General features: G+C 48.5%; 1 protein-coding gene and 1 long non-coding RNA gene across 3 annotated transcripts; one reads left to right on the top strand and one right to left on the bottom strand.

Annotated features, from left to right (window-relative positions):
- Window positions 1–1,154: 1,154 nt before the first annotated feature.
- Window positions 1,155–24,535, bottom strand: SFXN4 (sideroflexin 4). 2 transcript variants are annotated; one of them, XM_058697928.1, is made up of 14 exons: window positions 24,369–24,535; window positions 22,909–22,974; window positions 21,017–21,091; window positions 19,603–19,629; window positions 19,462–19,516; window positions 17,189–17,214; window positions 16,409–16,462; window positions 16,267–16,323; window positions 16,069–16,134; window positions 15,174–15,246; window positions 14,182–14,297; window positions 7,549–7,634; window positions 5,840–5,957; window positions 1,155–1,561 (listed from the first exon to the last, which is right to left on the bottom strand). In XM_058697928.1, exons 1-14 carry the CDS (start codon window positions 24,405–24,407, stop codon window positions 1,484–1,486), a joined length of 936 nt encoding a protein of 311 aa, XP_058553911.1. In that variant the 5' UTR covers window positions 24,408–24,535; the 3' UTR covers window positions 1,155–1,483. The 2 variants fall into 2 exon arrangements, with proteins under 2 accessions (XP_058553911.1, XP_058553912.1); XM_058697929.1 differs by lacking the exon at window positions 16,069–16,134.
- Window positions 17,866–21,750, top strand: LOC131493456 (uncharacterized). The gene is made up of 2 exons (XR_009252685.1): window positions 17,866–17,993; window positions 21,191–21,750. It is a non-coding gene; the product is annotated as an uncharacterized LOC131493456 (long non-coding RNA).
- Window positions 24,536–24,861: the final 326 nt, after the last annotated feature.

The following is a 24,861-nucleotide window of genomic DNA, read 5'->3' on the forward strand; positions in this document are numbered from 1 at the left end:
ACCCGATGCATAAGCGAGAGTTAACCTGGAGCTGGGAACAGCTGATAGGAAGGTCCAGGAAGGAAAGGCTGCAGCCCATATGAGGAACAGGGTATGGTCCAAAGTGAAGAAAAGGGGCGGCAGGAGATGAATAAGGTAAAGGCTCTTGCCTGCCTGGTAAGGAATTTGGACTTGAACCTGATGCCCTGGGAAGCCATTTAAGGCTTTTGGGCAGGTGTTTATCAGAGCAGGCTGAGGCAGGGAAGGGAGGAGCCAGCAGAGAGAATCGAGTAACGCCAGCAGGGGATGCTGATGGGCCGGGCAGACTGTGGCACTTGTCACTTTGGGCTCAGCTGTTGAATGGGGTTGAGGGGAGGGAGAAGAGAGGGTGACGCCAGTGATCTTGGGTGACGCCGCTTCGTCGGGGGCGGTGCCATTTCCTGAGACGGGGAGGAAAAGATGGTCTCAAGTGGATGTCTGAGGGGCGGGGTACCGGGGGCAGCAGGAGGGGGGCCTACTGCTCAGGGGAGCAAGCCCCGTGCTGAGTCTGAGCACCCAGCAGACTGGCAGTCAGCGTTCGGGTGGGGTGCGGGGTGGGGAGCAGTTCTAGCAGGGTGGAAGGCAGTGGGCACAGTGAGGGGAGACAATCCTTGAAAACATTTGGCTCTGGAAGGATGTTAGCTATTTTAACGAGGCTGGTGACCCCAGTAGTTCCCTTGCTTCTGGGAAGGAGGGAGGAGTCTGGAGCCAGAGGCAGGGAAGCTACACAGGCACGGAAGGCCCTGAGGAAATCGGAATGGAAGGGCCCAGAGCCCGGCCCACAGCTGACCTTGCGAGGAGGAGGGAAGGCTGGGCGTGGGTGGAAAGAGGTCTGCGGAACTGATGCCAGGAGGTTCCATTGCTGGTCCACAGCCTTGTTTTCACTGTGAGGGAGGAGGCAGGGTCATTTGCCAGAGAGGAGAAAGGAGGCGGATGGCCCCGGGGGGGGGGGGGGGGGGGGGGCAAAGATTTTCAGTCGTCCAAAATGGGAGTAAGCTGAGGAGGGAAAGAGGATTGCTTTGGGAGTGGAGGCCTTCAGCGCTCACCAGAGGCTCCCACTTACCTTGAGGTGGGCCACCAATTTAATGCCTGGGCCCTGGGCACGGGAGAGCCTTTTCCTTTATTATTCCAAATACTCAACTTTTAATAAGTTTATTAGTAATTTCACAGTATCCCTTCAGAGGCCGATGAACAAACACCTAGAGAATCGAATCTTCTATCACCAGTCCCCTCAGCAACCCCATGGGGGTGGACCAGACAGGACAGCCTCTTGTTTCCCCTTTCATCCAGGCTTGAAACCCCAGGCGACTGCCTGGAAAGGGCGCTGGCCTGTGCAATTGTAAGCCATCCTGGGGGCACAGACACCTCGGGTTCCAGACCCCTGGCAGAGTCCTCGGAACGGGCACCTCGAGCAGAGAGGAAGGTGTTCAAGCAGGAACAGAACAAATTCACCAAAAACTCATCCCTATACCCCTCTGTTATAGAAGAGTTCCGTTTCTTCTGTTGCGGACTGAATTTCCTTTTCAAGCTTATTGCACTGTATCTGAAAAACAAAGTTAAATTCTTAATATTTATATTAACTTTTCTTGCCTTAAGAGCCAAGGCAAAAAAAAAAAAATGTATATATTACAGAAAGCATCTATTTTCCAGTCCAACTTTTTCAGCGATGTCTGATGGACAACAACAAAAAAGCAGAACTTCTTGAACACTTTGTTATGGAGAATTTCAAATATAAACACACGCAGAAAGAATACAATGGGCCCTCATCTACTCATCACTCAGCATTAGTAACAACCTGCCAATCTCCTTTCATCCGGCATCTCCCAATCCCAATTTGGGGGTATTTTCTGGAGTATTTGAAGGCAATTCTCAGATCTGTCATTTTACCTACAAATGCTTCCGTATGAAATTCGAAAGGACAATGACTTTGTTATGCAACAACTACTCTGCTGTCATCACACCCACCAAAGTTAACAACAGTCCCCCTAATCCCCAGTCACAGTTCTTAGTCTCACGAGGTGGCAGAAGTACTAGCTTAGTGGAAAAGGAGTTTTGCAGGGGACAAGTTTCCCTGTCAAGGTCACTGAGTTTCCAGACCTGAAGGCTGCTGCAGCCCGTGGTACGTCTGAGAAGATGTCTTGGTCCTGGGCGGGGGCCAGACAAGGAGGCAGGGCTTGGGGACCCCACTGGCTGGGGACCACCATTCAGCCACCTCTGTGCCCACCTTGGACCAACAAGGTTCTTTCAAGGTCTAGCAAATGCCAAGACCTGCTTGGCTGTTGGCGGGGAGAGGCTCAGGAGGGGAAGTGGATTCCATTTCCTGCCTCTATTCTGGCCTCTCAGAGCCCTGCCCCTTCAAGCCTTGCACTGACCCACCGGTTGCCTTCAGAGTAGAGCCTGCCTCCTGGGCCTGGCCGCACAGGCCCTGCTATCTGGCCCCAAGCATGTTGCCAGTCACACTCAGTGACTTGTGCCCAGCTACATTGGACTCCTCAGCTCTCCTATACCCCGACTTGGAATGCCCTCTTCACTCCCCCATCTCTGCCTGTTGGAATCCATCCATGTCCAAAGCCTACTTCTTCCAGGCAGCCTTCCTGGATCAGCCGGCAATTCTCTTCTTTCCCTAATCTCCCCATAGCCTTTTGGTCATACTCACTTCCTAGCAGGTAACAGTTGTTTCCATATGTGACACATTACCCTTCCTGCCATCTGTCCCATCTGTTCTTCCACAGCAGCAGCATTTTAAATAGGTCCAAAATAAAGACCTCATTTCCCAGCTTCCCTTGCGGTGAGGCTTGACCACATGACTAAGTTCTGGCCAATGTGATGAAGTGAAAGTGGCACGGGGCCAAGTGGAATGAGAAAGGTACCATCTGGTACCTTGAAGATGGGGCCAAACCCTAGGAATGGTGTCATGCTGGCCTGGAAGGAATTAAGATCCCTGAGGACTTTGTGGCGCATCGCTGCCTTATTGGGCTGGTCACCTCACAGTAGAAAGCAAAATGGAGCCTCTGATGTCAAGCAGGGGCCTGTGTCAAGCAATGACACAAGTAGTCAGAGGTACTGCAGCTCCGAGATTATCGCCGGGACCGGCATCAGCTGATACCCCAGCACTGACAACAAGCCGAACCAGAGGAGGTCTGCAGGGGCTCTTCATAAAGGGACGAGTTTTGCGGCAAACCATCAGACTCTTCTGATGCGACCCCTCTATGACCACTTAAAAAGCAGCTGCCGCCAAAGGCACTACCCGATTGATCTCGAACATGACTGAGATCCTTCACGGCTTGACCATAATAAGCGGCGAGTGCCGAGAGCTGACCCGACTGGACCACGGCCTTATCTCAACTGCGCACCCACAGACTGACTTCACGTTGGCTTCGCTAACTTCTGCACCTTTCCGTTACCTTGTTTGTTGTGTGACTTATGTTCTGCTCCATGCGCTGTGTAAGAAGCCAAGTTTAATCACATGGTGAAATGTCACCCAGTTTGGAACCCTGAACCTGCTTTTATGATCGTGATTCCCTTTGCTTTATGACTGGATAAAACTGGTACTTTATTGGAAAAGGTACCGTGGAAAAACACAACTCATGTGTGCGCCTTCCCAGCGTGCTCATGACACATTTTATGTGAGTGAGAAACAACTTCTACCTTGTTCAGGTTGTTATTTTCGATCTCATTTACAACCGAATGTAATTCTAATTTATTTTTAAAATTTTTTTTAAGTTTATTTATTTTGAGACAGCATGAGCAGGGAAGGAGCAGAGAGAGAGAGGGAGAGAGACAGAATCCCAAGCAGGCTTTGCATGTCAGTGTGGAGCCTGATGCGGGGCTGAACTCACGAAACGTGAGATCATGACCTGCGCTGAAACCAAGAGTCAGACACTCAACCAACTGAGCTACCCAGGTGCCCCAAACGTAATCCTAGTTAATACAGAGCCCTTCCTTCCCTCTGTCCTGGTTATTGGCATCACACCTAAACCAGAAATCTGGGTATCCCCTTGGATCCTTTTCTCTTTACTTTCACCCCCAATCTGAATGCTCACAAATTCTAACTCGCCCAATTCAATATTTCTCTCTAACCTACTACCATGGAGCTACTCTGAGCCCCCCATCACCTCCAGCCAGAATGTGTCTACAGCCCCCAGCTGTCCTCCTAGCCTCCAGGACTGCCCCCATCTACACTGTGACATCCAAAGAGTGATATTTCTAAAATACAACCTGACTAAGCCACTCCCCCCTCGAAACGTCTCCCTCATTGCCTCTGTATAAAGTTCTATCACCATGAGGGGCTGGTAAGGTCCTTCCCCCATTGGCCCCGCCTCTCCATAGCTGAATAGCCCACAGGGGAATTTCCTCCTTCACTCTGAGTGCCAGTGCGACCAGAAGTAATTATTTGCAAAAGGGTTCACTTTTATTACAATCTTATTATAATAAGCCATGGTCTAGGTGGGCCTGTAAGGATTAAAAATATATTCTAACATTTTATTTTAATAAATAAATATTTAGCAATATTTAGCGAGTATAGCAACTAAGAGAATTTAAAGTTCCTACGTTAGGTGATGGCAAAGTTACCTGAATTAATGATGTTATGAACCTAGATTTGGGTTTTGAACAAGCTCATTCCATAAATTTAAATGCTTTTGAAGACATCACTGATTTTTAACTTCAGTGACAGAAACAAACATTTGAAATTTTCAGCTAAGAAACGCCAGGAATCGCCAAAAGCTGTGACATCAACAATGTCCCTGACAGCAGCAACAGCCTTTTGCAGAGATACTATCTTTAATTCTCTGTAACGGATATGGAAACTGAATCTCACAGAATTTAAGCAAATTGACCGAGGTCATGGAGGAGCTGGGAATTTGAACCCAGGTAGTCTGACTCATCATCGATTATAATATATCCTCGTCTATAGAACTGCATCGTCTAATACAGAAACCGCTAGCTGCATGTGAGTACTGAAAATACATTAAATAAAAAATTCAGGGGCACCTGAGTGTCTCAGTCGGTTAAGCCTGACTTCGGCTCAGGTCATGATCTCCCAGCCCATGAGTTTGAGCCCCGCGCCGGGCTCTGTGCTGACGGCTCAGAGCCTGGAGCCTGTTCCAGATTCTGTGTCTCCCTCTCTCTCTGACCCTCCCCCGTTCATGCTCTGTCTCTCTCTGTCTCAAAAATAAATAAACGTTAAAAAAAATTTTTTAAAAATGAAATTAGGGGAGCCTGGGTGGCTTAGTTTGGCTCAGGTCATGATCTCATAGTCCGTGAGTTCGAGCCCCGCGTCGGGCTCTGTGCTGACAGCTCAGAGCCCGGAGCCTGCTTCAGATTCTGTGTCTCCCTCTCTCTCTGCCCCTTCCCTGCTCACACTCTGTCTCTCTCTCTCTCAACAGTAAGTAAACATTTAAAAAAATAATTCAAAAAAAAAATTCTGTTCCTCAGTCACATTAGCCACACTGTAGGTGCTCAACAGCTATATGTGGTTAGAGGTGGTTGTATTAGCATACGTATCAAACATTTCCATCGCTGCAGAAAGTCCCATTGGATGAGGCATCACTATGGAACGTTACGGGGTATCTAAAAAATCTCAAAGGTTTTTTAAATATCCCAGAAAAATGCTTCTGGTATATCACTAAGAAAAATAGAATCCAGAATTGCACAAGTGATCTGCGGGACGGGATTAAATAATGTTATTTTTATACTTTTGTAAACTTCGCAGATTTCTTACAGTTCTCTTTCTCTTACAACGAGGAGAAGAAAAAGGCTTGTTTTTTGTTTTGTTTGTTTTGTTTTTGTTTTGAGAGAAATTTGAATAGGGGGCACTTACCCGTTCAATTTGTGGGTACATACTAAAAGAAACTGGCACCATCAGTCCCATTACTAAGACAGTACAGGACAGCTTGAAGGTCCATAGTGACCATGGATATTGCCGGAAAAACTGGGTCCTGTAAGAGACAAGGTTACTGGGCTTTCTTCAGAGGTTGGCCCTCTGCTCTAATGGTCTTACGTGCAGCTGGCCGGGCCCACGCCTTGGTCCCCACTCACCAGCAAACAAGCAATACCAACAGCTGCACTGACGGAGCGCTCGCTGGGCGTCAGGCCTGGGGTTCAGCACTTCCCAGGCATTTGCCCATTTGATCCCCAACAACCCTTTGAAGTTTGTGTTATCATCACCCCCTTTCACACAAACAAGGACACAGCCACCGACCAGTTAAGTCACTTGTCCAAAATCCCACACCTCCAAAGTGAGAGGCCAGATTCTAGATGCTGGGCTCTGCTGACATGCATGTGACCTTCTGACCCAGCCTGGGAGCCAGAGATCCAGGGGCCTGGGTCCGGCTGCCACTGACAGACTGCAGGGTCTTGGGCAAGACCCCTTCCCTTCCTGAGCCCGGGTTCATTCACACGCAGAATAAAAGCGCTGAGCCAGAAGAGCCACCGAGGTCACTCCAGGTTGGACACTATCACAGCTGTGAGGGCCCACTGGGAAATGAACGCCATCCCTTCTCCCCAGGCCGCTCGCGTCACTAGGCGGGCTTCAAGGGATAGACCGGAGGGTGCCAGCTTTCGGAGGAAGCCCAGCTCTGACCCAGCCAGACTGGTCCATGAAGAACCTGGCCAGCATTAGTCTCTACAGCCATCCAGCCGGTGGCCCATGGGAAGTAACACTTGGCTCTAAGCGGCATGCTGCTACTTCTAGAAAACACTCCTTATGTGGTCCTAATGAAGGCTTTCTAACTCACCACGCTGGATAGAGGGGATGGGTTCCGGTGACCCCATCTGGGCCAACTGAGTCCTCCTCTGGGAGTTTGTGAACTGAGTGGAAGACATTCCCTGTCTCTGCTGTCTCTGCCATGTTTCTATCCCTCCTCCGGACTCTTTGAGGATAGCAGCTGGGAGATGTTGGCAGTCATGTCCCTCATCACCACGAGGAAGCCAGCGTGTGGCAGGACAGAGGGAAGCTGACACCGTGAAGATAGGACCGTCCCTGCGGTGGGGCGTCTGCTCAGCTGCCCTGGGCTACGCTCTTTGCCCGCACCCAGTATCTAAACCAACACATCTGCCTCCTGGCCTAAGCTACTGCGTGTTGCGCTTGTCACTGGCAGGTCCCCAGGACTTCCTCCCAACCGGCCATTTCTTGCTTCTCAAAAGGGATGGTGGTCTGCTGAATCTAGGCCACTTAGGCTAATTTAACACATGCTTGAATGAAGGGGGAAGGCAGGCTTGAGCCACACTCACAACACATCAGAGCTGGGAGAACCTGCCAATCACCTCAACTCAGCATTCGAGACCTGAGGGGCTGTGCCTCAGCAGGTGCTGGGACACGCCCAGGAACACACAGCTAGCTGAGAACAGGGTCTGGGTGAGATTCCACGTTTAAGGAACAGGCAAATCTGGATTTCCATGCGTGCCCCAAGTGAATCCTGCTGTCCTAACTGTGATGAACAGAATGTAGCAGGAAGGTGACCAAAGAAACTTCTTCCCATCCCTCCCAGGATTTTGAGTGTCAAACGTCTATTCCTACCCGCCTCTCACCTTATGAAAAAGTGGGAGAAGACTTCAGGGATAAAAGCGGAGGTCCCAAACAGCACGATTCTGGACGTCGCCGTGTCTTTAACGGCCTAGTGGAAATGGAAAGGAAGCACCTTAACACATGGCATGAGGCCATTTCCGGATATCCTTCAGCAGGTCTCCTTTCTCACTTAGAAAAAGAATGCCGGTGGAGAGAGATGGAGGCAGCCCCACGTGCGTGCAGCTGGAGGACCGCTGGGGCAGGTGCAGGAGCAACTGGAGACGGGATTTGCCTCCGCTGACTCCATAATGGTCCCCATTGGTCTGCCAACCACCCAAAGGACAAAGCAAAGGCAGCTTATAGAAAAATCGTCACCTAGAACCAAAGGGCAGGCCCCTTGGTGGAAATGCTGGAAGTGCCCCCCGAGGACTGCTGCATGATTTCCTTTCAATCCAGGACGCTGCCACAGGCCTCCTGATCCCGAGCAGCAGCCCAGATATTCCTACCCCTTTGAGTGGAGGAACCTTCCAGAAGTCCAACTCAGAGGGCACTGGCGTGGCATCACACCCACACGTTGCCATGCACGGATCCACCTGCATGCACCCACCTTTTGCTTGTGTAATGAGGGGTGCTACAAAATCTTACTTTGCACAAGTAAGTTGTACGGTTGATAACATTTTGTCATCTTTTCTATAATATACATTATACATCCAACATTTAAACATGTTATTTACTGTCTGGGTTATATATGCACAAAGTCATGTGTACTCAAGGGCAACGTAAGAGACTTTCCGGGGAAATCCTGACTATAGATGACACTCACATGTTAACTTCAGAACCCCAGCCCCGGGTAAGGCATGACTCCACGGACAGCACTGCTCTGCACAAGATGAACAGGCATGAGGCCACTGTCCCCTTCCAACCCCGTCTCTTCCACAGCTGGCTTCCCAGGACGTGCTTACAGCCTGCCTTCTGGGTTCCCCTCCCATGCCCGCCAGCCCCGCTCTCTGCTTCCCACATCAGATGATGCTCAGCTCATCCGACTCCTCTGCAGAGAACGCCTTTCCCCCACAGGGACAGAGGGGGCCGAGGAGGGTGGCACTTAAACTTTCAGGAATATAAAAAACTGCTCAACTTCAGGGAGAGAAAAGCGGCTGCCGAGTGTGGTGTGTTTCCACGTCAGTGGGGCGAGGCCGGCCTCTCTCCACTTGTGTGTGAGGGGAGGACACTGCAAAGCAGACACCTATATTGGGGGGGCACTGGGAGACGTGTTACACTTCGCAGCGGAGTGCCTTCCAAGGCCCGTCAAGGGAAAACAACGCCGACTGGCCCCTGAAATCTGATCAAAGGTGCCCTGTTACAATCAGATATTGCTGGTTGCATAGTTTCTGAAATTTTAGCCACAGAAAATAAACCTTTTGGTGACAGGGAAATGTTGAAAGAATGCTTATCCTTATGCACAGTTGCAGACACTATTCTTTTTATTATTATTATTTTAGAAGAATGAGAAAGAGAAAGCGTGCATGCATGCACAAGGGGGCAGGAGAGGGGCAGAGGAGAGAGGGAGAGCAGGGGAGAGAAAGTGAGAGAGAGAGCGTGAGCGAGAGAGAATCTTAAGCAGGCTCCATGCTTAGCTCAGAGTCTGATGCGGGCACAATCCCACGACTCTGGGATCATGACCTGAGCCAAAAATCAAGCCTCAGATGCTCAACTGACTGAGCACCAATAAACGTTTTTTCTTTCTTTCTTTCTTTCTTTCTTTCTTTCTTTCTTTCTTTCTTTCTTTCTTTCTTCCTTTCTTCCTTCCTTCCTTCCTTCCTTCCTTCCTTCCTTCCTTCCTTTCTTTCTTTCTTTCTTTTTCTTTCCTTTTTTTTTTTTTTTTTCAAGCAGACCATCAAATCTTTTACCCTAAATTGGCCTTCATGCAAAAACGAAGCTCCTCCTGGACAGATGGACTAGACGTCCTGACAGCTAGCAGGGCCTGAGGCTGCCTCCCCTGGGAGGCTGAGAGCTCCTGGCTCCTGGAGGGAAGGGATCCTAAGGCCAAGGGTGTGGCTGTGCTCACACAGCAGCTGGAGGGCGCGAGGAGCCAAGGAGCAACTCACAGATTAAACACCTGCTCATGGGGCACCTGGGGGGCTCAGTCGGTTGGGCATCTGACGCTTGATTTCAGCTGGGGTCCTGATCCCAGCGTCGTGAGATCGAGCCCCATGATAGGCTCTGCACTGAATGGACCCTGCTTGGGATTCTCTCTCTCCCTCTACCTCTCTGCCCCTCTCCCCCAGTCTTGCTCACTCTGGCTCTTAAAAATAAATACACCTGCTCTCATTCTTCTCTTCAGCTGTGCAAATGATTCACAGCAGCCCTAGCACCCTACAGGTAAAGGGAGCTGAAGACAGATGCAGACAGATGGCCATCCACATAAAGTCTTGCGCGGAAGTTCAGAGCAGCGTTATGCATAGCAGCCCCAAACTGGACATAATCCAAATATCCGTTGCCCGGGGAATGGATACACAAAACCTGGAAGGCACATCCATACAATGCAATGGTGCTTAGCAATGAAAAGCAACAACCTTTCGGCGCCTGGTACAGGCGGATGCACCTCAAAAGTGAAAGAAGTCAGACACAAAAAAACACTTGTACAAGTCACTTACATGAAATTTCTGAAAGGCAAAACTATGAGGACAAAAAGCAGATCAGTGTTTCTCTGGGGCCGGGGGTGGGAGAAGGGAGTGGCTCAATGGGCACAAGGGAGATTTTTAGGATGAAAATGTTCTAGATTTGGACTGAGATGATAGCCGCATAACTGGTTAAATTTACTAAAATTCATCCAACTATACTTGCGCCACAGGTGAATTTTATAGTATATAAATTACATCTCAATAAAGCTATTAAAAATGTCTCGTTAGGGTGGTTCTTAGGCACAAAACCTTTGTTTTGAAAACGAGGTGTTTCAGGCAACCACTTGTCCCCTTGTTACCTGTAATTCATTTAGAAAGGTGGCCACTACCGGGGTGCCTGAGTGGCTGTCGGTTAAGCGTCCAACTTCAGCTCAGGTCATGATCTCATGGTTCGTGGGTTTGAGCCCCACGTCAGGCTCTGTGCTGACAGCTGGGAGCCTGAGCCTGCTTCCGATTCTGTGTCTCCCTCTCTCTCTGCCCCTCCCCTGTTCACACTCTGTCTCTCTCTCTCTCAAAAATAAACATTAAAAAAAATTTAAAAAGAAAGAAAAGGTGGCTCCTACTTTTCAGACACGCTACTAAACGTTCTAGCAGGAATCTGGTGGCAGGCATGTAGCTAATGGTTTGTAATTCAGCTCAACTCAACACATCTCCGGAGGCAAGGGAAACAAAAGCAAAAATGAACTACTGGGACCTCATCAGAATAAATATCTTCTGCACAGCGAAGGAAACATCAGCAAAACTAAAAGGCAACCGATAGAATGGGAGAAGATATTCACAAATGACATATCAGATAAAGGGTTAGTATCCAAAATCTACAAAGAACTTATCAAACTCAACACCCAAAAAACAAATAATCCAGTGAAGAAATGGGCAAAAGACATGAATAGACACTCCTCCAAAGAAGACATCCAGATGGCCAACCGACACATGAAGAAATGCTCAACATCACTCATCATCAGGGAACTACAAATCAAAACCACAATGAGATACCACCTTACACGTGTCAGAATGGCTAACATTAACAACTCAGGCAACAACAGATGTTGGCGAGGATGCGGAGAAAGAGGATCTCTTTTGCATTGTTGGTGGGAATGCAAGCTGGTGCAGCCACCCTGGAAAACAGTATGGAGGTTCCTCAAAAAACTAAAACTAGGGGCGCCTGGGTGGCGCAGTCGGTTAAGCGTCCGACTTCAGCCAGGTCACGATCTCGCGGTCCGTGAGTTCGAGCCCCGCGTCAGGCTCTGGGCTGATGGCTCGGAGCCTGGAGCCTGTTTCCGATTCTGTGTCTCCCTCTCTCTCTGCCCCTCCCCCATTCATGCTCTGTCTCTCTCTGTCCTAAAAATAAATAAAAAACGTTGAAAAAATTAAAAAAAAAAAAAAAAAACAAAACTAAAACTAGAACTACCCTACGACCCAGCAATTGCACTAGGCATTTATCCAAGGGATACAGGTGTGCTGTTTCGAAGGGACACATGCACCCCAATGTTTATAGCAGCACTATCGACAACAGCCAAAGTATGGAAAGAGCCCAAATGCCCATTGATGGATGAATGGATAAAGAAAATGTGGTGTGTATATATATATATATATATATATATATATATATATATACACACACACACACACACACACACACACACATATATATACACACACAATGGAGTATTACTTGGCAATCAAAAAGAATGAAATCTTGCCAATTGCAACTATGTGGATGGAACTGGAAGGTATTATGCTAAGTGAAATTAGTCAGAGAAAGACAAAAATCATATGACTTCACTCATATGAGGACTTTAAGAGACAAAACAGATGAACATAAGGGAAGGGAAACAAAAATAATATAAAAACATGGAGGGGGACAAAACAGAAGAGACTCATAAACACGGAGAACAAACTGAGGGTTTCTGGAGGGGTTGTGGAAGGGGGATGGGCTAAATGGGAAAGGGGCATTAAGGAATCTACTCCTGAAATCATTGCTTCACTGTATGCTAACTAATTTGGATGTAAATTTAAAAAAATAAAAAATGAAGTTAAAAAAAATTTAAAAAAATTAAAAAAGAAAGAAAAGGTGGCTCCTATTTTTCAGACACGCTACTAAACGTTCTGGCAGGAATCTGGTGGCAGGCATGTAGCTAATGGTTTGTAATTCAGCTTTGTGAATCACGGACAGGGTTTACAGCAAGATGTTTGTGAGCCAAACAACGCTATATTTACCAACTGAACAAGCAGCATCTTTTCTTTTTTTTTTTTTAATTTTTTGTAACGTTTATTTATTTTTTGAGAGAGCGAGAGACAGAGTGTGAGTGGGGGAGGGGCAGAGAGAGAGAGGGAGACGCAGAATCCGAAGCAGGCTCCAGGCTCCGAGCTGTCAGCACAGAGCCCAACGTGGGGCTCGAACTCACAAGCTGTGAGATCATGACCTGAGCCGAAGTCACACGCTTAACTGACTGAGCCACCCAGGCGCCCCATCAGTCATCTTTTCTGACCTCCTCTTCTGCTGACACATAGGGCAGAGGGTGTCCCGACAGGAGTCCCCTTGAACACTGACACCATGAGAAGCTATTATTCCCTTCACTTCTTATTGGGCTGTTCTATGCTGCTGTTCAGGCCATTTGCACACAATTGCCTCATGCTATGATTCTTTAGCTAATGGCATTCCACAGAGAAAAAACAAAAACAAAAAAAACAAAAAAACCTCACCTGCTGAAAAAGTAATTTTACAAAAAGTTCAAACCCCAAATGAGACCACCATAGGCCAGTCCAGTTTCTTCAACCTGAATGCACACAGAAGCCAGGGTGCTGAATTGAGCAAAAGAATTCAACTATTTAATAATAAAACTTATTAAAAATTGAGGCCTTGGAGGGGCGCCTGGGTAGCTCAGTTGGCTAAGTGTCTGACTCTTGATTTCAGCTCAGGTCGTGATCTCGAGGTTCGTGAGATTGAGCCCCATGTGGGGCTCTGTGCCGACAGCATGGAACCTGCTTGGGATTCTCTCTCTCTCTCTCTCTCTCTCTCTCTCTCTCTCTCTCTCTCTTCTTCTTCTTCTTCTTCTTCTTCCTCTTCTCTCTCTGTCCCTCTGGCATGCGCTGTCTCTCTCAAAATAAATACATAAACTTAAAAAAATATTTACAACAAAATTTTAAAAACCGAAGCCTTTTTCAAGAGTTCTGGTCAGAGCACGGTTTTTCTCAGCCCAGCCTTGCCAGCAGACTGGTCCGGAAAGATGAAGACTATAAGAAAATCTGCTGTGAGGGGGACCACGAACACTGCTCTCAAATCCAGACAGGGAGTCACTGACTTCCACAAGTGCAGAGCAGCCTTGGGCGGGTGTGTGTGTGGATGCTGAGCTGGAAAAATAAAATCTCACCCTCAGAGAGCGGCCTAGCATTTGGTGGAAGCCCGTCTGCGGCGGTCAGTCTCATGTGTCAACCTGGCTAGGCGATGGGACCTGGTACTTAAACCAAACACTGACGTGCTACCATGGGGCTATTTTGTAAATGTGGCTAACATCTATAATCAGTTAACTTTAAGCAAAGATTACCTTCCATGGTGTGAATGGGCCTTGTTTAATCAGTTGGGAAGCCTTGAGAGCAAAATCAAGAAGGTTTTCCCAAAGAAGAAATTTTGCCTCAGCGGCTCCTGAGTTTCTAACCTGCCGACCTGGCCTACACTTGAGCAACCTATGGGCCCTACGATTGAATCAGCCAATTACTTAAAATAAATACACACATGCATACATACGACTGGTTTTGTTTCTCTGGAGAACCCAGACTAATTGCATATTAGTGGTGTAAAATGGAAACATCATTTCAAACATCACAGTGCAAAATGGAAAACCGCTCTGTCTGCAAGAGGGAAAACAGGATAAGGAAAGACGGAAGGGAGACATGACTTGGGTACAGCTCTCAAACAGAAAACTCAATGCTCTACCCAAGAGGCAAGCCAGCTAAGGCTCCACTGTGTCCCCTTACCTTTGTCCCGGCTTTTCTGGAATAGCCCATGACGTTGCCTTCCTTGTCCATGACTTCAATCCCTCGAATGGGCTCAAGGCTTCGGGCGGCAACAACATTCATGGCACTGATGTGGGCTGTGGATGTAGAGAAGAAAATGCACAACAGAGGGTGAGTTTGGCCCAGTGAAGGAACACCTTTTCTGATGTCACGCCTCTTTCTCTGATGGCTATGCTTCCTCCGCCCTCATGCGGTCACCTGGCGGGAGCCGGCCAACCGAGCTCTGTCCTGGGGCTGTGGAGCTGGATCAGAACTGTTGGCTTCCCAGTCAGTTGGTCCTTCCCTGACCAGGACCCGGCACCAGGTTTCAGCACCTCTGAAAGTCCAGCCCAGCTCCCTGGGAGGATTCCAGGAGAAACCCCGGGGTCCTGGAAATACACCCCCCTTCTTTGCTTTAGCTGGTCTGATCAGGTTTCTATGACATTCTCCCAAATTTTACTGCTCACATCATTCTGCCAACACTTCAAACCGCTATTATGATTTCCAGAGTCAAACATGGAGTGTGAATTAGTGAATCTGCAGGCTGACAAACTTGAAACAGTTAACATCTCTGTTGCTCCCACTAGAGTCTGTCCACCAGGCTGGAATCCCCCCTACTGCCACCTATTCCCTGTGTGACCCTAGGACAGTTAATGTTCCCCTGCCTCAGCTTCTGCTTCTGTAAATGGACTAACGATATTGCTACCCATACATTTTTGTCAGGATTAAGTGAAATGATACATGCACAGGGCTTGCACAGTCTTGCAAATGTAATTGTGTTCATCCTCTGACAATGAAGAGTATATCTACAGAGCAAGTGTCACCTCTCAAACCAAGGACCTAGTTTGGCCCCGGGGACCCCGGAAAGCTACAAATAGCAGCTGTCATCAGTCACAATGTGGCCAAGGGACCTGGCTGTCCCCAAAGATGAAGGAAAGCTCAAAGACCACAGAGACTGCATGCTTCCTGCTTACTCAGAATGATGATGGGAAGGGCTTTTTTCAATAACATGTTATTCAGCCGCATCTGGAGCAAATGAGGGAGTAACTAGAAAAACAAGAGAAAAATCATTATTGCCTAGGTCCAAAAAATCAGCTGAACATACTCAATAGCAAGAGTTAGCATCAACCTAGTTCCTGGCACAGGTCAGGCCTTTGCAAATGCTCTCCGTGTATTTTTTAATTCTTGCAACGCTGAGGTGTTCTCCCAATTATCAGTGGAACACACGGAGGCTTAGGGAGGTTATATAACTTGTCCAGAGTCACTGAGCCACTAAGAATTTGAGCCAGGATGCCAACCCAGGCTTATCTGACTCTAATGCCTGCGTTTTTAACCATCACGGTGCCCTGACATCCAAAGCAATATACGATTTGTACATGTTTATCTAGCCTAAATACATTTTTTAAAAAGGTAAGAGTACTGAGTATATGCCTAGAAACTTGGGATGCTCATATGCTTATTTGGGGGGGGGGGTGACAGGATTACAGGTGACCATTTCCTTTCTTATCTCTTAGTCATACTTTCTAAGTTGTTTGGATTGAGGGGGTGGCTGGGTGGCTCAGTCAGTTGGGCGTCTGACTCTCGATTTCGGCTCAGGTCACGATCCCAGGGCCGTGGGATTGAGCCCCATGTTAGGCTCTGTGTTGAGCATGGGACCTGCTTGGGATTCTCTCTCCCTCCCTCTCTCTCTGCCCCTACCCTGCTCACGCACGCACTCTCTCTCTTAAAAAAAAAAAAAAAAAAAAAAAATTTGAATTAAAAAACAAAGATTCAAAAAAATAGTTTGAGTTGAAACATGAATTTTAATTCGGAATATCTTGTTTTGTCCTGAGGAATAAATGAGATTTGACAGATTTTTAAAATACCCACTCCAAAAAAGGATGAAGAAGCAATTAGTCCTGTCCCTAGTAATAGACTCTCATGTGGGCGACGATTCTAAGGAAAAAACAAAAGTACATACTTAGCAAATACCACAGTTTTACCCTGGAAGGATAATCAAAACAAACAAACAAAACTCCAAGAGAAATAACAGAGAATTGCAGATCCCCTGGGCCTCATAATACTCACATAACTTGCGTTTCCGTTGACAACGTTGAATGCCGTAGTGTAGGTGTAGAAGGAAACCTGCACAAAGACGGAGGCAAACGGATCGCACACTGGTTTCGAGCGCAACAGAATTCAGTCATCATGAAATAGAAACAGTTGTTACCTGAGGTAAAATCAGGGACTTCGGACTTTTCACCGACAGCGTCGACAAAAAGATCTTTTAAGAAAATAAAGCAAAGTTTTAAGTGTTCTGGGGGAGGGGGAGCTGCCGGGCAAAGGACTTCCCAGGGGAGATGCAGGACTGGCCCCCCAGGACCTGGGACAAGGAGGCGAAGGTGCAGATGCAGAAGGCTACAGGGCAAGTGACGCCTCCAGGGCACCGAGGACACCCGGGACTCTCACTCGGGTCCCTGCCTCAAAGACCTGCGATGCAGCAGGGCGGGGCAGCTGAGAAGTCTGCACGTGCCAGTGGGCGCACACACAGGACGGGTGTGGGAGAAGTGACGGAGGAATGCTGTCACTTTGTGAAAAAGCACCCCGTGAGAGTGACGGTGGTACAGCCTCTCTGGGGCGGGGGCGGGGGGGGGGGGGCAATCCCAGGTCCCAGGAGAGGGCCTGTACTGGGCAGGGGTGGGGTGGAGGGTTAAGGGAGAGAAGGTCACGGACAGTCCTGTGTGCTTGCAGCAGGGAGCACTTCATCCGCCTTGTAGCGCTGAGCACAGTAGGCATCCAGAGAAAGGACTACCTTGTGACACAGGGACCTTCAGGAGGCCCAGATGCCCGACTGGATTAAGTGTGGGGGGCAGGGTGAAAATACAAGAAGAGCAGCCAAGGGTCAGAGGCAGGGGGTGGTGGGACAGGGCTCCAGAGCTGGAGGGCACAAACCGCTGAGGTTAGGAGATGAGTGGACATCTTCCTAAACCTGGGGTCTCAGCTGACTCACCATGGGTGCCGTGAAAGGTAGGAGAGCTGGCAAGGAAGAGAAGAGGGTCAGTGACTGCAGCCCCCGAGGCAGGCGGGGGCGGGGGGGGGGGTACCCACCCGAGAACCTCCTCTCCAGCGCCCTGAAGGCACAGACGCCAAAGGACAGTCTTCATTGTTTCATTTTTTCCTAATAATAACTATATGCATATGGCAAGCATTTCAATCAGCACAGCAAGGAAAGACCTAGAGAGGTGCCCCCGCCCCCCGGGCCTTCCCAGTCCCTCTAACTCAGAGCAAGCGCTGTGAACCCGCACCTGTTCGTCCTTCTGCACGAACTTAGTACATCTGTGATGCAGTCATTTATAATAAGAAACCCGTATTTGCTCTTCGTCCCTGTTCCGAGCACAGAGACCCTAATGCCCTTGGGATTTCCTCAATGAGAACAGCAGTGAAGGAGAAATGAGTGTCTTTTGTACTCCTAAGAACCCCGGTCCAGCTCACCTGAGTTTGTGTTAATGAGGTGACTTTTGGAAAGCCCCTAAGGAGGGGCTGGTTGCCAGGGGAACCAGCCAAGGCATGAGGGGGTTGGATTGGACCTTTCGGCCCCACCCCCTACCTCCACCTCCAGGGAGGGGAAAGGGGCTGGAGGCGGGGCTAGTCACAAGGGCCAATGATCTAGTCAACCGTAGTGATAAAGCCTGTTTTTTACAGTGTTTCAGTTGCTGAGGACAAGCAGGTGTTGGCAGAGCAGAGGCCTGGGGAAGGTGTGGAAGCTCTTTCTTCCCCAGCCCACTCTGTGCATCACTTCCATCTGTTCCCGAGCTGTATCCTTTAATAATAAACGGTGAATCTAGTAAGTAAATGGTCTTCCTGAGCTCTGTGAGCCAGTCTAGCAATTTCAAGCCCCAGGAGTTGGGGGGGCTGGGGGAAGTGTGAGGACCTCCAATTTATAGCAGGTTCGTCAGAAGCACAGAGAACCTGGACTTTCAATTGGCCTCTGAAGTTGGGGTGGTCTGGTGGGCCTGAGCCCTTAACCTGTGGGGTCTGTCGCTGTCCCCAGGTCGACAGTCAGGACTGACTTAAAACTGTAGGACAGGGGCACCTAGGTGGCTGCGTCTGACTCTTGATTTTGGCTCAAGTCATGATCTCACAGTTCATGAGTTTGAGCCCCATGTCGGGCTCTGCACTGACAGCACAGAGCCTGCTTGGGATTCTCTCTCTCTCTCTCTCTCTCTCTCTCTCTCTCTCTCTCTCTCCCCCTTCCTTGCTAGTTCTCTTTCTCTCTCTCAAAAATAAATAAACATTAAAAAAAAAACCCAAAACCAGGGGCACCTGGGTGGTTCAGTCAGTTAGCTCAGGTCATGATCTCACGGTTTGTGAGTTTGAGCCCCGCGTCGGGCTCTTTGCTGATGGCTCGGAGCCTGGGGCCTGCTTCGGATTCTGTGTCTCCTTCTCTCTCTGCCCCTCCCTGACTTGTGCTCTGTCTCTCTGTCTCTCAAAAATAAATAAATGTAAAAAAAAAAAAAAATTAAAAACTCAAAAACCTATAAGACACCTGGCTGGTGTCACAGAATTGAAGGGTGTGGGAAAAGCCCATGTATCTGGTGTCAGAAGCGAGGCATTAAAAGGAGAGACAAGTGTTTTTCCTCTACTAGATGGAAACTCCCACACTCTCTGGTGTTCTCTCATGCTCACAACACTTATTCATACAAACAGGATCACTATACACTGTTTCATATTGTGCCCTTTTCCCCTTTAATACTAGTTCCTGGAGATCCATTCTTCTACATTAGCACATGGGATTTACCTCATTCATTTTAATGAATTATTTAACTATAGTCTGAATTGTTGGATATTATGGTGTTTCCAGCTTTTTGTTTATAAGAGAATTTATAGTTAAAAGGGCCCTGTATGATCATAGGTTTTATTCCCCTCATTGTAATTAAGATATGAGAGAGAGGATACTACATGGAATCCAAAACACTTATGAGTTACCAGTTCTAGAACCATCATCGATGAAATGATGGGCCGTGTTTCTTAGCAGATAACAGAGCAAAGTAGGTTTCAGACCCAGGCCTGTGCCCTCACCCCCAACCTTCCAGATCTTTCCACAGCACTGGATGCAGCTCTGGGCCCCAAACCTGCTCTTCTCCACTATCAACACCTAGACCCTTCAAACATCCCTTTTAAGCTGTTTCCAGACTCACTGTCAGAAATCCTTCTAGACAGAGTTTTTTAACTGTTACAAGCCATGTTTTCTCAACCCGTTTGTGAAAATTGGAATCTGCTCACCTGCAGGCCGAAAAGGAACGGGGATCAGTTTGCTGTTGTCAGGATGCACTGTTGACTTCACAAGAGCAAACACAAGGGTCAGTCTGATGTTTGGTTTTGTTATCGTAGCAGGCTAAAAATTAGCAAGGGGCTGAAACTTACAAGACTTCTCTTCCAAGCTTCTTGTACCTAAAAAGAGAAAAAACAAGCAAAGCTTTTCAAGGTGAATTGGCAGCAAAAAAGGAAAAAAAAAAATCTCTCCAGTCTCATTTCTGGTGCCGCCTTTACTCCACCTTTTAGAGAGTGAAGGCCAGAACTGTTCAATGCCACATGGACAGAATAAATCAAAATAAATCAGTCAAGGGAGCCTGGGTGGCTCAGTCGGTTAAGCATCCGACGTCGGCTCAAGTCATGATCTCGCGGTTCATGAGTTCGAGCCCCGATCAGGCTCTGTGCTGACATCTCAGACCATGGAGCCTGCTTCAGATTCTGTGTCTCCCTCTCTCTCTGTTCCTCCCCCCTCTCACTCTCTCTCTCTCTCTCTCAAATATAAATAAATGTTTAAAAAAATTTAAAAAAATTAATCAAATGTATCAAACAAACAAATGAACTAACAATAAGCAGTAAGATGATCCACAGAAAGAAAACAGCCAGAACATTAAAAAGTCCTAAATCTCCTACCTTGGCAAGGACTCAGGCCAACACCTAACTTACTCTTCAGGTGAGTACCTGAATCTAGCCTGCCCCTGGTTCAGAGAAGAGCAGGCAAAGTGATGCACCATGCCATTAGCCAAGGCACCTGCATCTGAGCCAGGCTGTGAGCCCAGAGGCCCTATCAAGTTCATAAACACACACACACACACACACACACACACACCCCAAACTAAATATGTGAGCTTTCCACAGGCTGCCTCACAGGACTGATGTCTGTAGGCTCTGGAAAGCCCCATCCACCACAGGGTAGATAACAAATGCTTGGTTTAATTAACTCTTTGGGCAGGAGTGTAATCCTGACCTGGACCACTGCCTCTAATGGAAAATAGATTCTGACTTCAGAGGCCTGCCTGGATTCTGGAGTTTCCCATGGGGCTCCAGGGATCGGCCACAGAGGATCCCCACTAATATCTAAGCACAGGAGGAACCCTATGCTTTTTTCTCCTTAATACTAGCTCCTTCTGCTAGTAATCTGGTTTAAGAGAATGAATCCTCACTACATTTAAAAGAAACTAATCCATGGGGCTCCTGGGTGGCTCAGTCGGTTAGGCGTCCGACTTTGGCTCAGGTCATGATCTCGCGGTTTGTGGGTTCGAGCCCCATGTCGGGCTATGTGCTGACAGCTCGGAACCTGGAGCTTGCTTCAGATTCTGTGTCTCCTTCTCTCTGCCTCTCCCCCACTTGTGTTCTGTCTCTCTCTATCAAAAATAAATAAACAAACAAAAAAACTAATCCAGTTCTAAAAAGCAGATCCTCTGGACAGTGTTCACTATGACAAGACTCCACCTGATTTGAGACCATGCAAAGCAGAATCTCCTGAAGGCAACCACATCCAACCCTGAACCAGGCACGGGAAACGTACCCTTCGGTCCTCCAAGTCATGTATGAACGCATCTTCATTTGTTAACAATAGTTGCCTTGATTTTTCTATTTTTTCCTATAATCAGAGAGAAAAAAAAATCAAGCAATGATCTCAATATTGTTTAGCTATATCCTCAGATTTAGGAATCACATGCTCCTTGACATCTGATTTCAGTACAACACACTGATGATGTTCTCTACTCCCTGAGAGTTTCCATGAGGATAGTCCCGTGTGGCACTCAGATCCAGAGCTCCCAGCTTCCCAGACAGCTCCAGCAGCTCAAGCCACGGGTGCTGCCACCTCCCTCCCATTCTCTGATGTCAGCTGTCTCCGTGAGAGCCACCACCATCTGCCTGGCTTTGAGAGAAACCTGAAGATCTCTCCTCTCTCTCACCCCCACATCTGATCCATTCAGGCTTACTTCCTCTCTTCATTTCTTCTTAATTTGAGAAAAAAAAAAAAAAGAATTAAATACAGAAAATACAAAGAATGAGTACATACTCCCAATCCCCTTCCACAGAATTAACAGCTATAAAACATTCGGTTATATTTGCTTCCAATTTTTCTTTTTTTTTTTCTTTTTCCCCAAAAAGCCATCACCCGCAGTCTCCTGTCTCCCTATTCTATCAGAGAGAAAGTATTATGAGTTCAAGGTATGAAATTCCAGTCCATTTTCTTATACTTCTACAAATAAGAATACATGTATCTGTAAACAAAGATGTAGTTTTGGTTTATATTGTCATCTGCATAAATGTTGTACTTTATGCGTCTTGCTTTTTCCACTTAACATTGTAGATGCTTTCCATGTAACATCATACACGTGTTTCCACGTTAATACTATACATCGCAAACTAGATCATCATTTTCAACTTCTATTAGTATTCCATTGTATGAATATACATTATATTTTCCTATTTCCCTACTGATGGGCATTCAGGTTATTTTTCTCTATTATAAACTAGACTGTGGGGCACCCAGGTGGCTCAGTTGGGTAAGCATCCGACTCCGGCTCAGGCCATGATCTCATGAGCCCCAGGTCGGGTCTGTGCTGACAGCACGGAGCCTGGAGCCTGCTTTGGATTCTGTGTCTCCCTCTCTCTCTGCCCCTCCGCGGCTCACACTCTGTCTCCCTCTCTCCCTCAAAAATAAATAAACATTAAAAAAACATAAAAATAAAAATAAATAAACAAGGCTGCCTGGAACAACTTGAACACAAGGATGGGAGTGTCCCTGTGCCTCTGGCCCTGAGGGGTATTGCTGGTGACAGGGCATCTCCTCTTCTGCCCTCAGCAACACATGGTTCAAACCCTGGTCTTTCACTCAGATAGCTGAGCCATTCCCTGAACAGCTCACCTCATCTACAGTCTGGTCCCTCTGATCCTTCGCCACATGGGACCAGAGACCCTCTGAACCACAAACCTCACCACCTCGCCCTGCAGGCTAAATGCAAACCCCTCTCATCTGAGTGACACACAAGGCCCTTCAGGAACTGCCTGGTTCCCCAACGCACTGACCGGACTACCCGCTCTCTCCCCTGGGCTTGGCTTACAGTCCCTTCTATCTGACCTTTCCTGGATGCCTCCTCCCTCTGGCCTTCCGCCTCCCTTAGAACCCGAGGTCAAGGTCTGTGACCACCTCTGCCAGTCTGTCCTCCATGACCAGGGATGACTGTTTTGATCCCTTTTGAGCCACCAGCACCTGGCCCAGAGCTTGGTATTACCTGTCAGCATTTGCTTACCCACCTTCCAATCTAACAAGCTCATTCTGAAGGAATGAAAATGTGATAATATATATGGATTCTGTTTCCACTGCTTTTCAAAAGGGACACACGGTCCTCCCATTTCAGAATAAGATGTGAAATGCGTTATCTCAGAAAACAAGGAAATACTCACAATTGAAACGACCAAATTTGTAGGATCCAATAACTCTGTCCACTGAACGAATCTCTGAATAAAAGACTGGAGAGGGAGAAGAGCACCAGAGAGGTTAGTGGTGGCAGAAAAGAAAAGATGTATGGTAATAATAACGGTGAACATAATGTTTGAGACCCTAAAGGGCTTCTAACTGCAGCTCCTGGAACATCCCCATTTTACAGGTGAGGTAAAGCTCATGAACGTACCCAAGAAAACCCAGCCGGGACCAAACCCAGCAGCCTGTGCTCTTAACTACTCTAATATCAAATTACTCTCGAGGATTAAAAGCTCAGACTCTGGGGTCAAATGGGCCTATCTATGTTCACATCGCACAAATGACCTGGAACCAACTACCTAGAAAGTTCTCAGAAGCTTCTTCTTTACCCTCTTATCATTGTTCTAAGACTTAACTTGAGTCATAAAGAACCCCGACACCCCAGCCAGGCATCAATAAAGGCAGCTCAGTTCACATGTGGACAGAGGAAGTGTGGTTGGCTTCCAAAACCTTCCCCTTCCCCTCCCCCACAACACACACCACCTTTGCAATGGTTTTGGCTTCCGGTCCTGGCTCTGCCTGGAAAGCTGGAGTTCCCTGTCCCCTTTCAACTTCCCCACTCAAAACCAGGCTAGGCCCTCCTTTAGGTAAGGCTGAAAGAGAACACCCTAGAATTGTATGGTCCAATTAGCCCCGTGTGGCTCTGGAGCCCCTGAAATGTGGCCAGGCCAAACTGAGATACGCTGTATGTGTAAAACAGACACCAGATTTCAAAGATGTAAAAAAGGGATGTAGATATCTCATTAATAATTTTTACAGTGATTACGTGTTGAAACGTTAATATTTTATATTTGTTGGGCTAAATACAATAGACTGTTAAAATTAATTTCTGTTGTTCCTTTTTACCCTTTTGAATGTGGCTACTAGAAAAATTTTAATGACCTCTACGGCTCCCATCGTATTTCTATTGGGCAGCACCGCCCAGTCACCGCCTGGAGGCGGGGCCCGCGCTACTCCCTGTCTACCGCTGCCGACAGCCCCTGTGCCATCCGAGTGGCTGAGCCTACGGAGGTTAGGAGGGGCGGGGGTGGCTCCTGGATGCACCTGTTCCTTTCCAAGCTGGTGCTCAGCAACAGCTCAGGCAGCGGAGGGCAGACCCCTGCGAGGCGGGGCCTGACTCTTCAGGGCGATGGGTAGGGTGACCTTGTGACGACCCTCGCTAGCCCAGGCCTGGGGTAGCGGTGACACGCGGTAACAGCCCTGGCTGTCGGCCTCCCGCACGCTTGGGTTTCCCCTTCGTCCCCTCCCGGGGTCTGAGGTGGGAAGGCGGGTGGTGCGACCACGTGGCCTACCCAAGGTCACCCGGGCCAGCCAGCACTCCAGCCGGTGACTTCACGCGGCCCAGGGCCTCCCCGCCCCCAGCCGCGCCGGGCCCGGGCCGTACTTGGCGTTCGGTGATCCAGAAGCGCACGTTGGGCTCCATGCGGGGGCCGCGCCGCTGCACCCAGGGAGCCGCCCAGCCCCCGCGTTTCCTCCTCCTCCTGCTCCTCTTCCTGGGACCTATGTGGTGGAGGGAGGCCGCCGCCACCCCGCCAGGCGCGGAGGAGGAGCCGGGCGGCGTGCCCCGCCCAGGCGCGCGCGCGTCCCCTGTTCCCGCTGCCGGGTTCCTGGCTCGCCCGCTGCTCTTTGTCGCCGCGCGCCAGTGGCGGGAACCCGGTGCGCCCGGTATTCCCGCTGCCGGGTCCCCGAACTCCCGATGCTCGCTGTCACCACGCTCCAGCGTCCAGATTCCACGCCTCCATCCCGCCCTGGTCCCCGTGCACCTGCCCATCCTCCTGCAGACCAAGTCTCCCCAACCTTATTCTCCCTTTAGGGTAGCTGGACCGCTTCCAGGTTGGAGGGGTCACCTATGGACCCCTCCCCCCCCATCACAGTAC

Source organism: Neofelis nebulosa, chromosome 13, assembly GCF_028018385.1.
Source record: "Neofelis nebulosa isolate mNeoNeb1 chromosome 13, mNeoNeb1.pri, whole genome shotgun sequence".
Taxonomy (NCBI): Eukaryota; Metazoa; Chordata; class Mammalia; order Carnivora; family Felidae; genus Neofelis; species Neofelis nebulosa.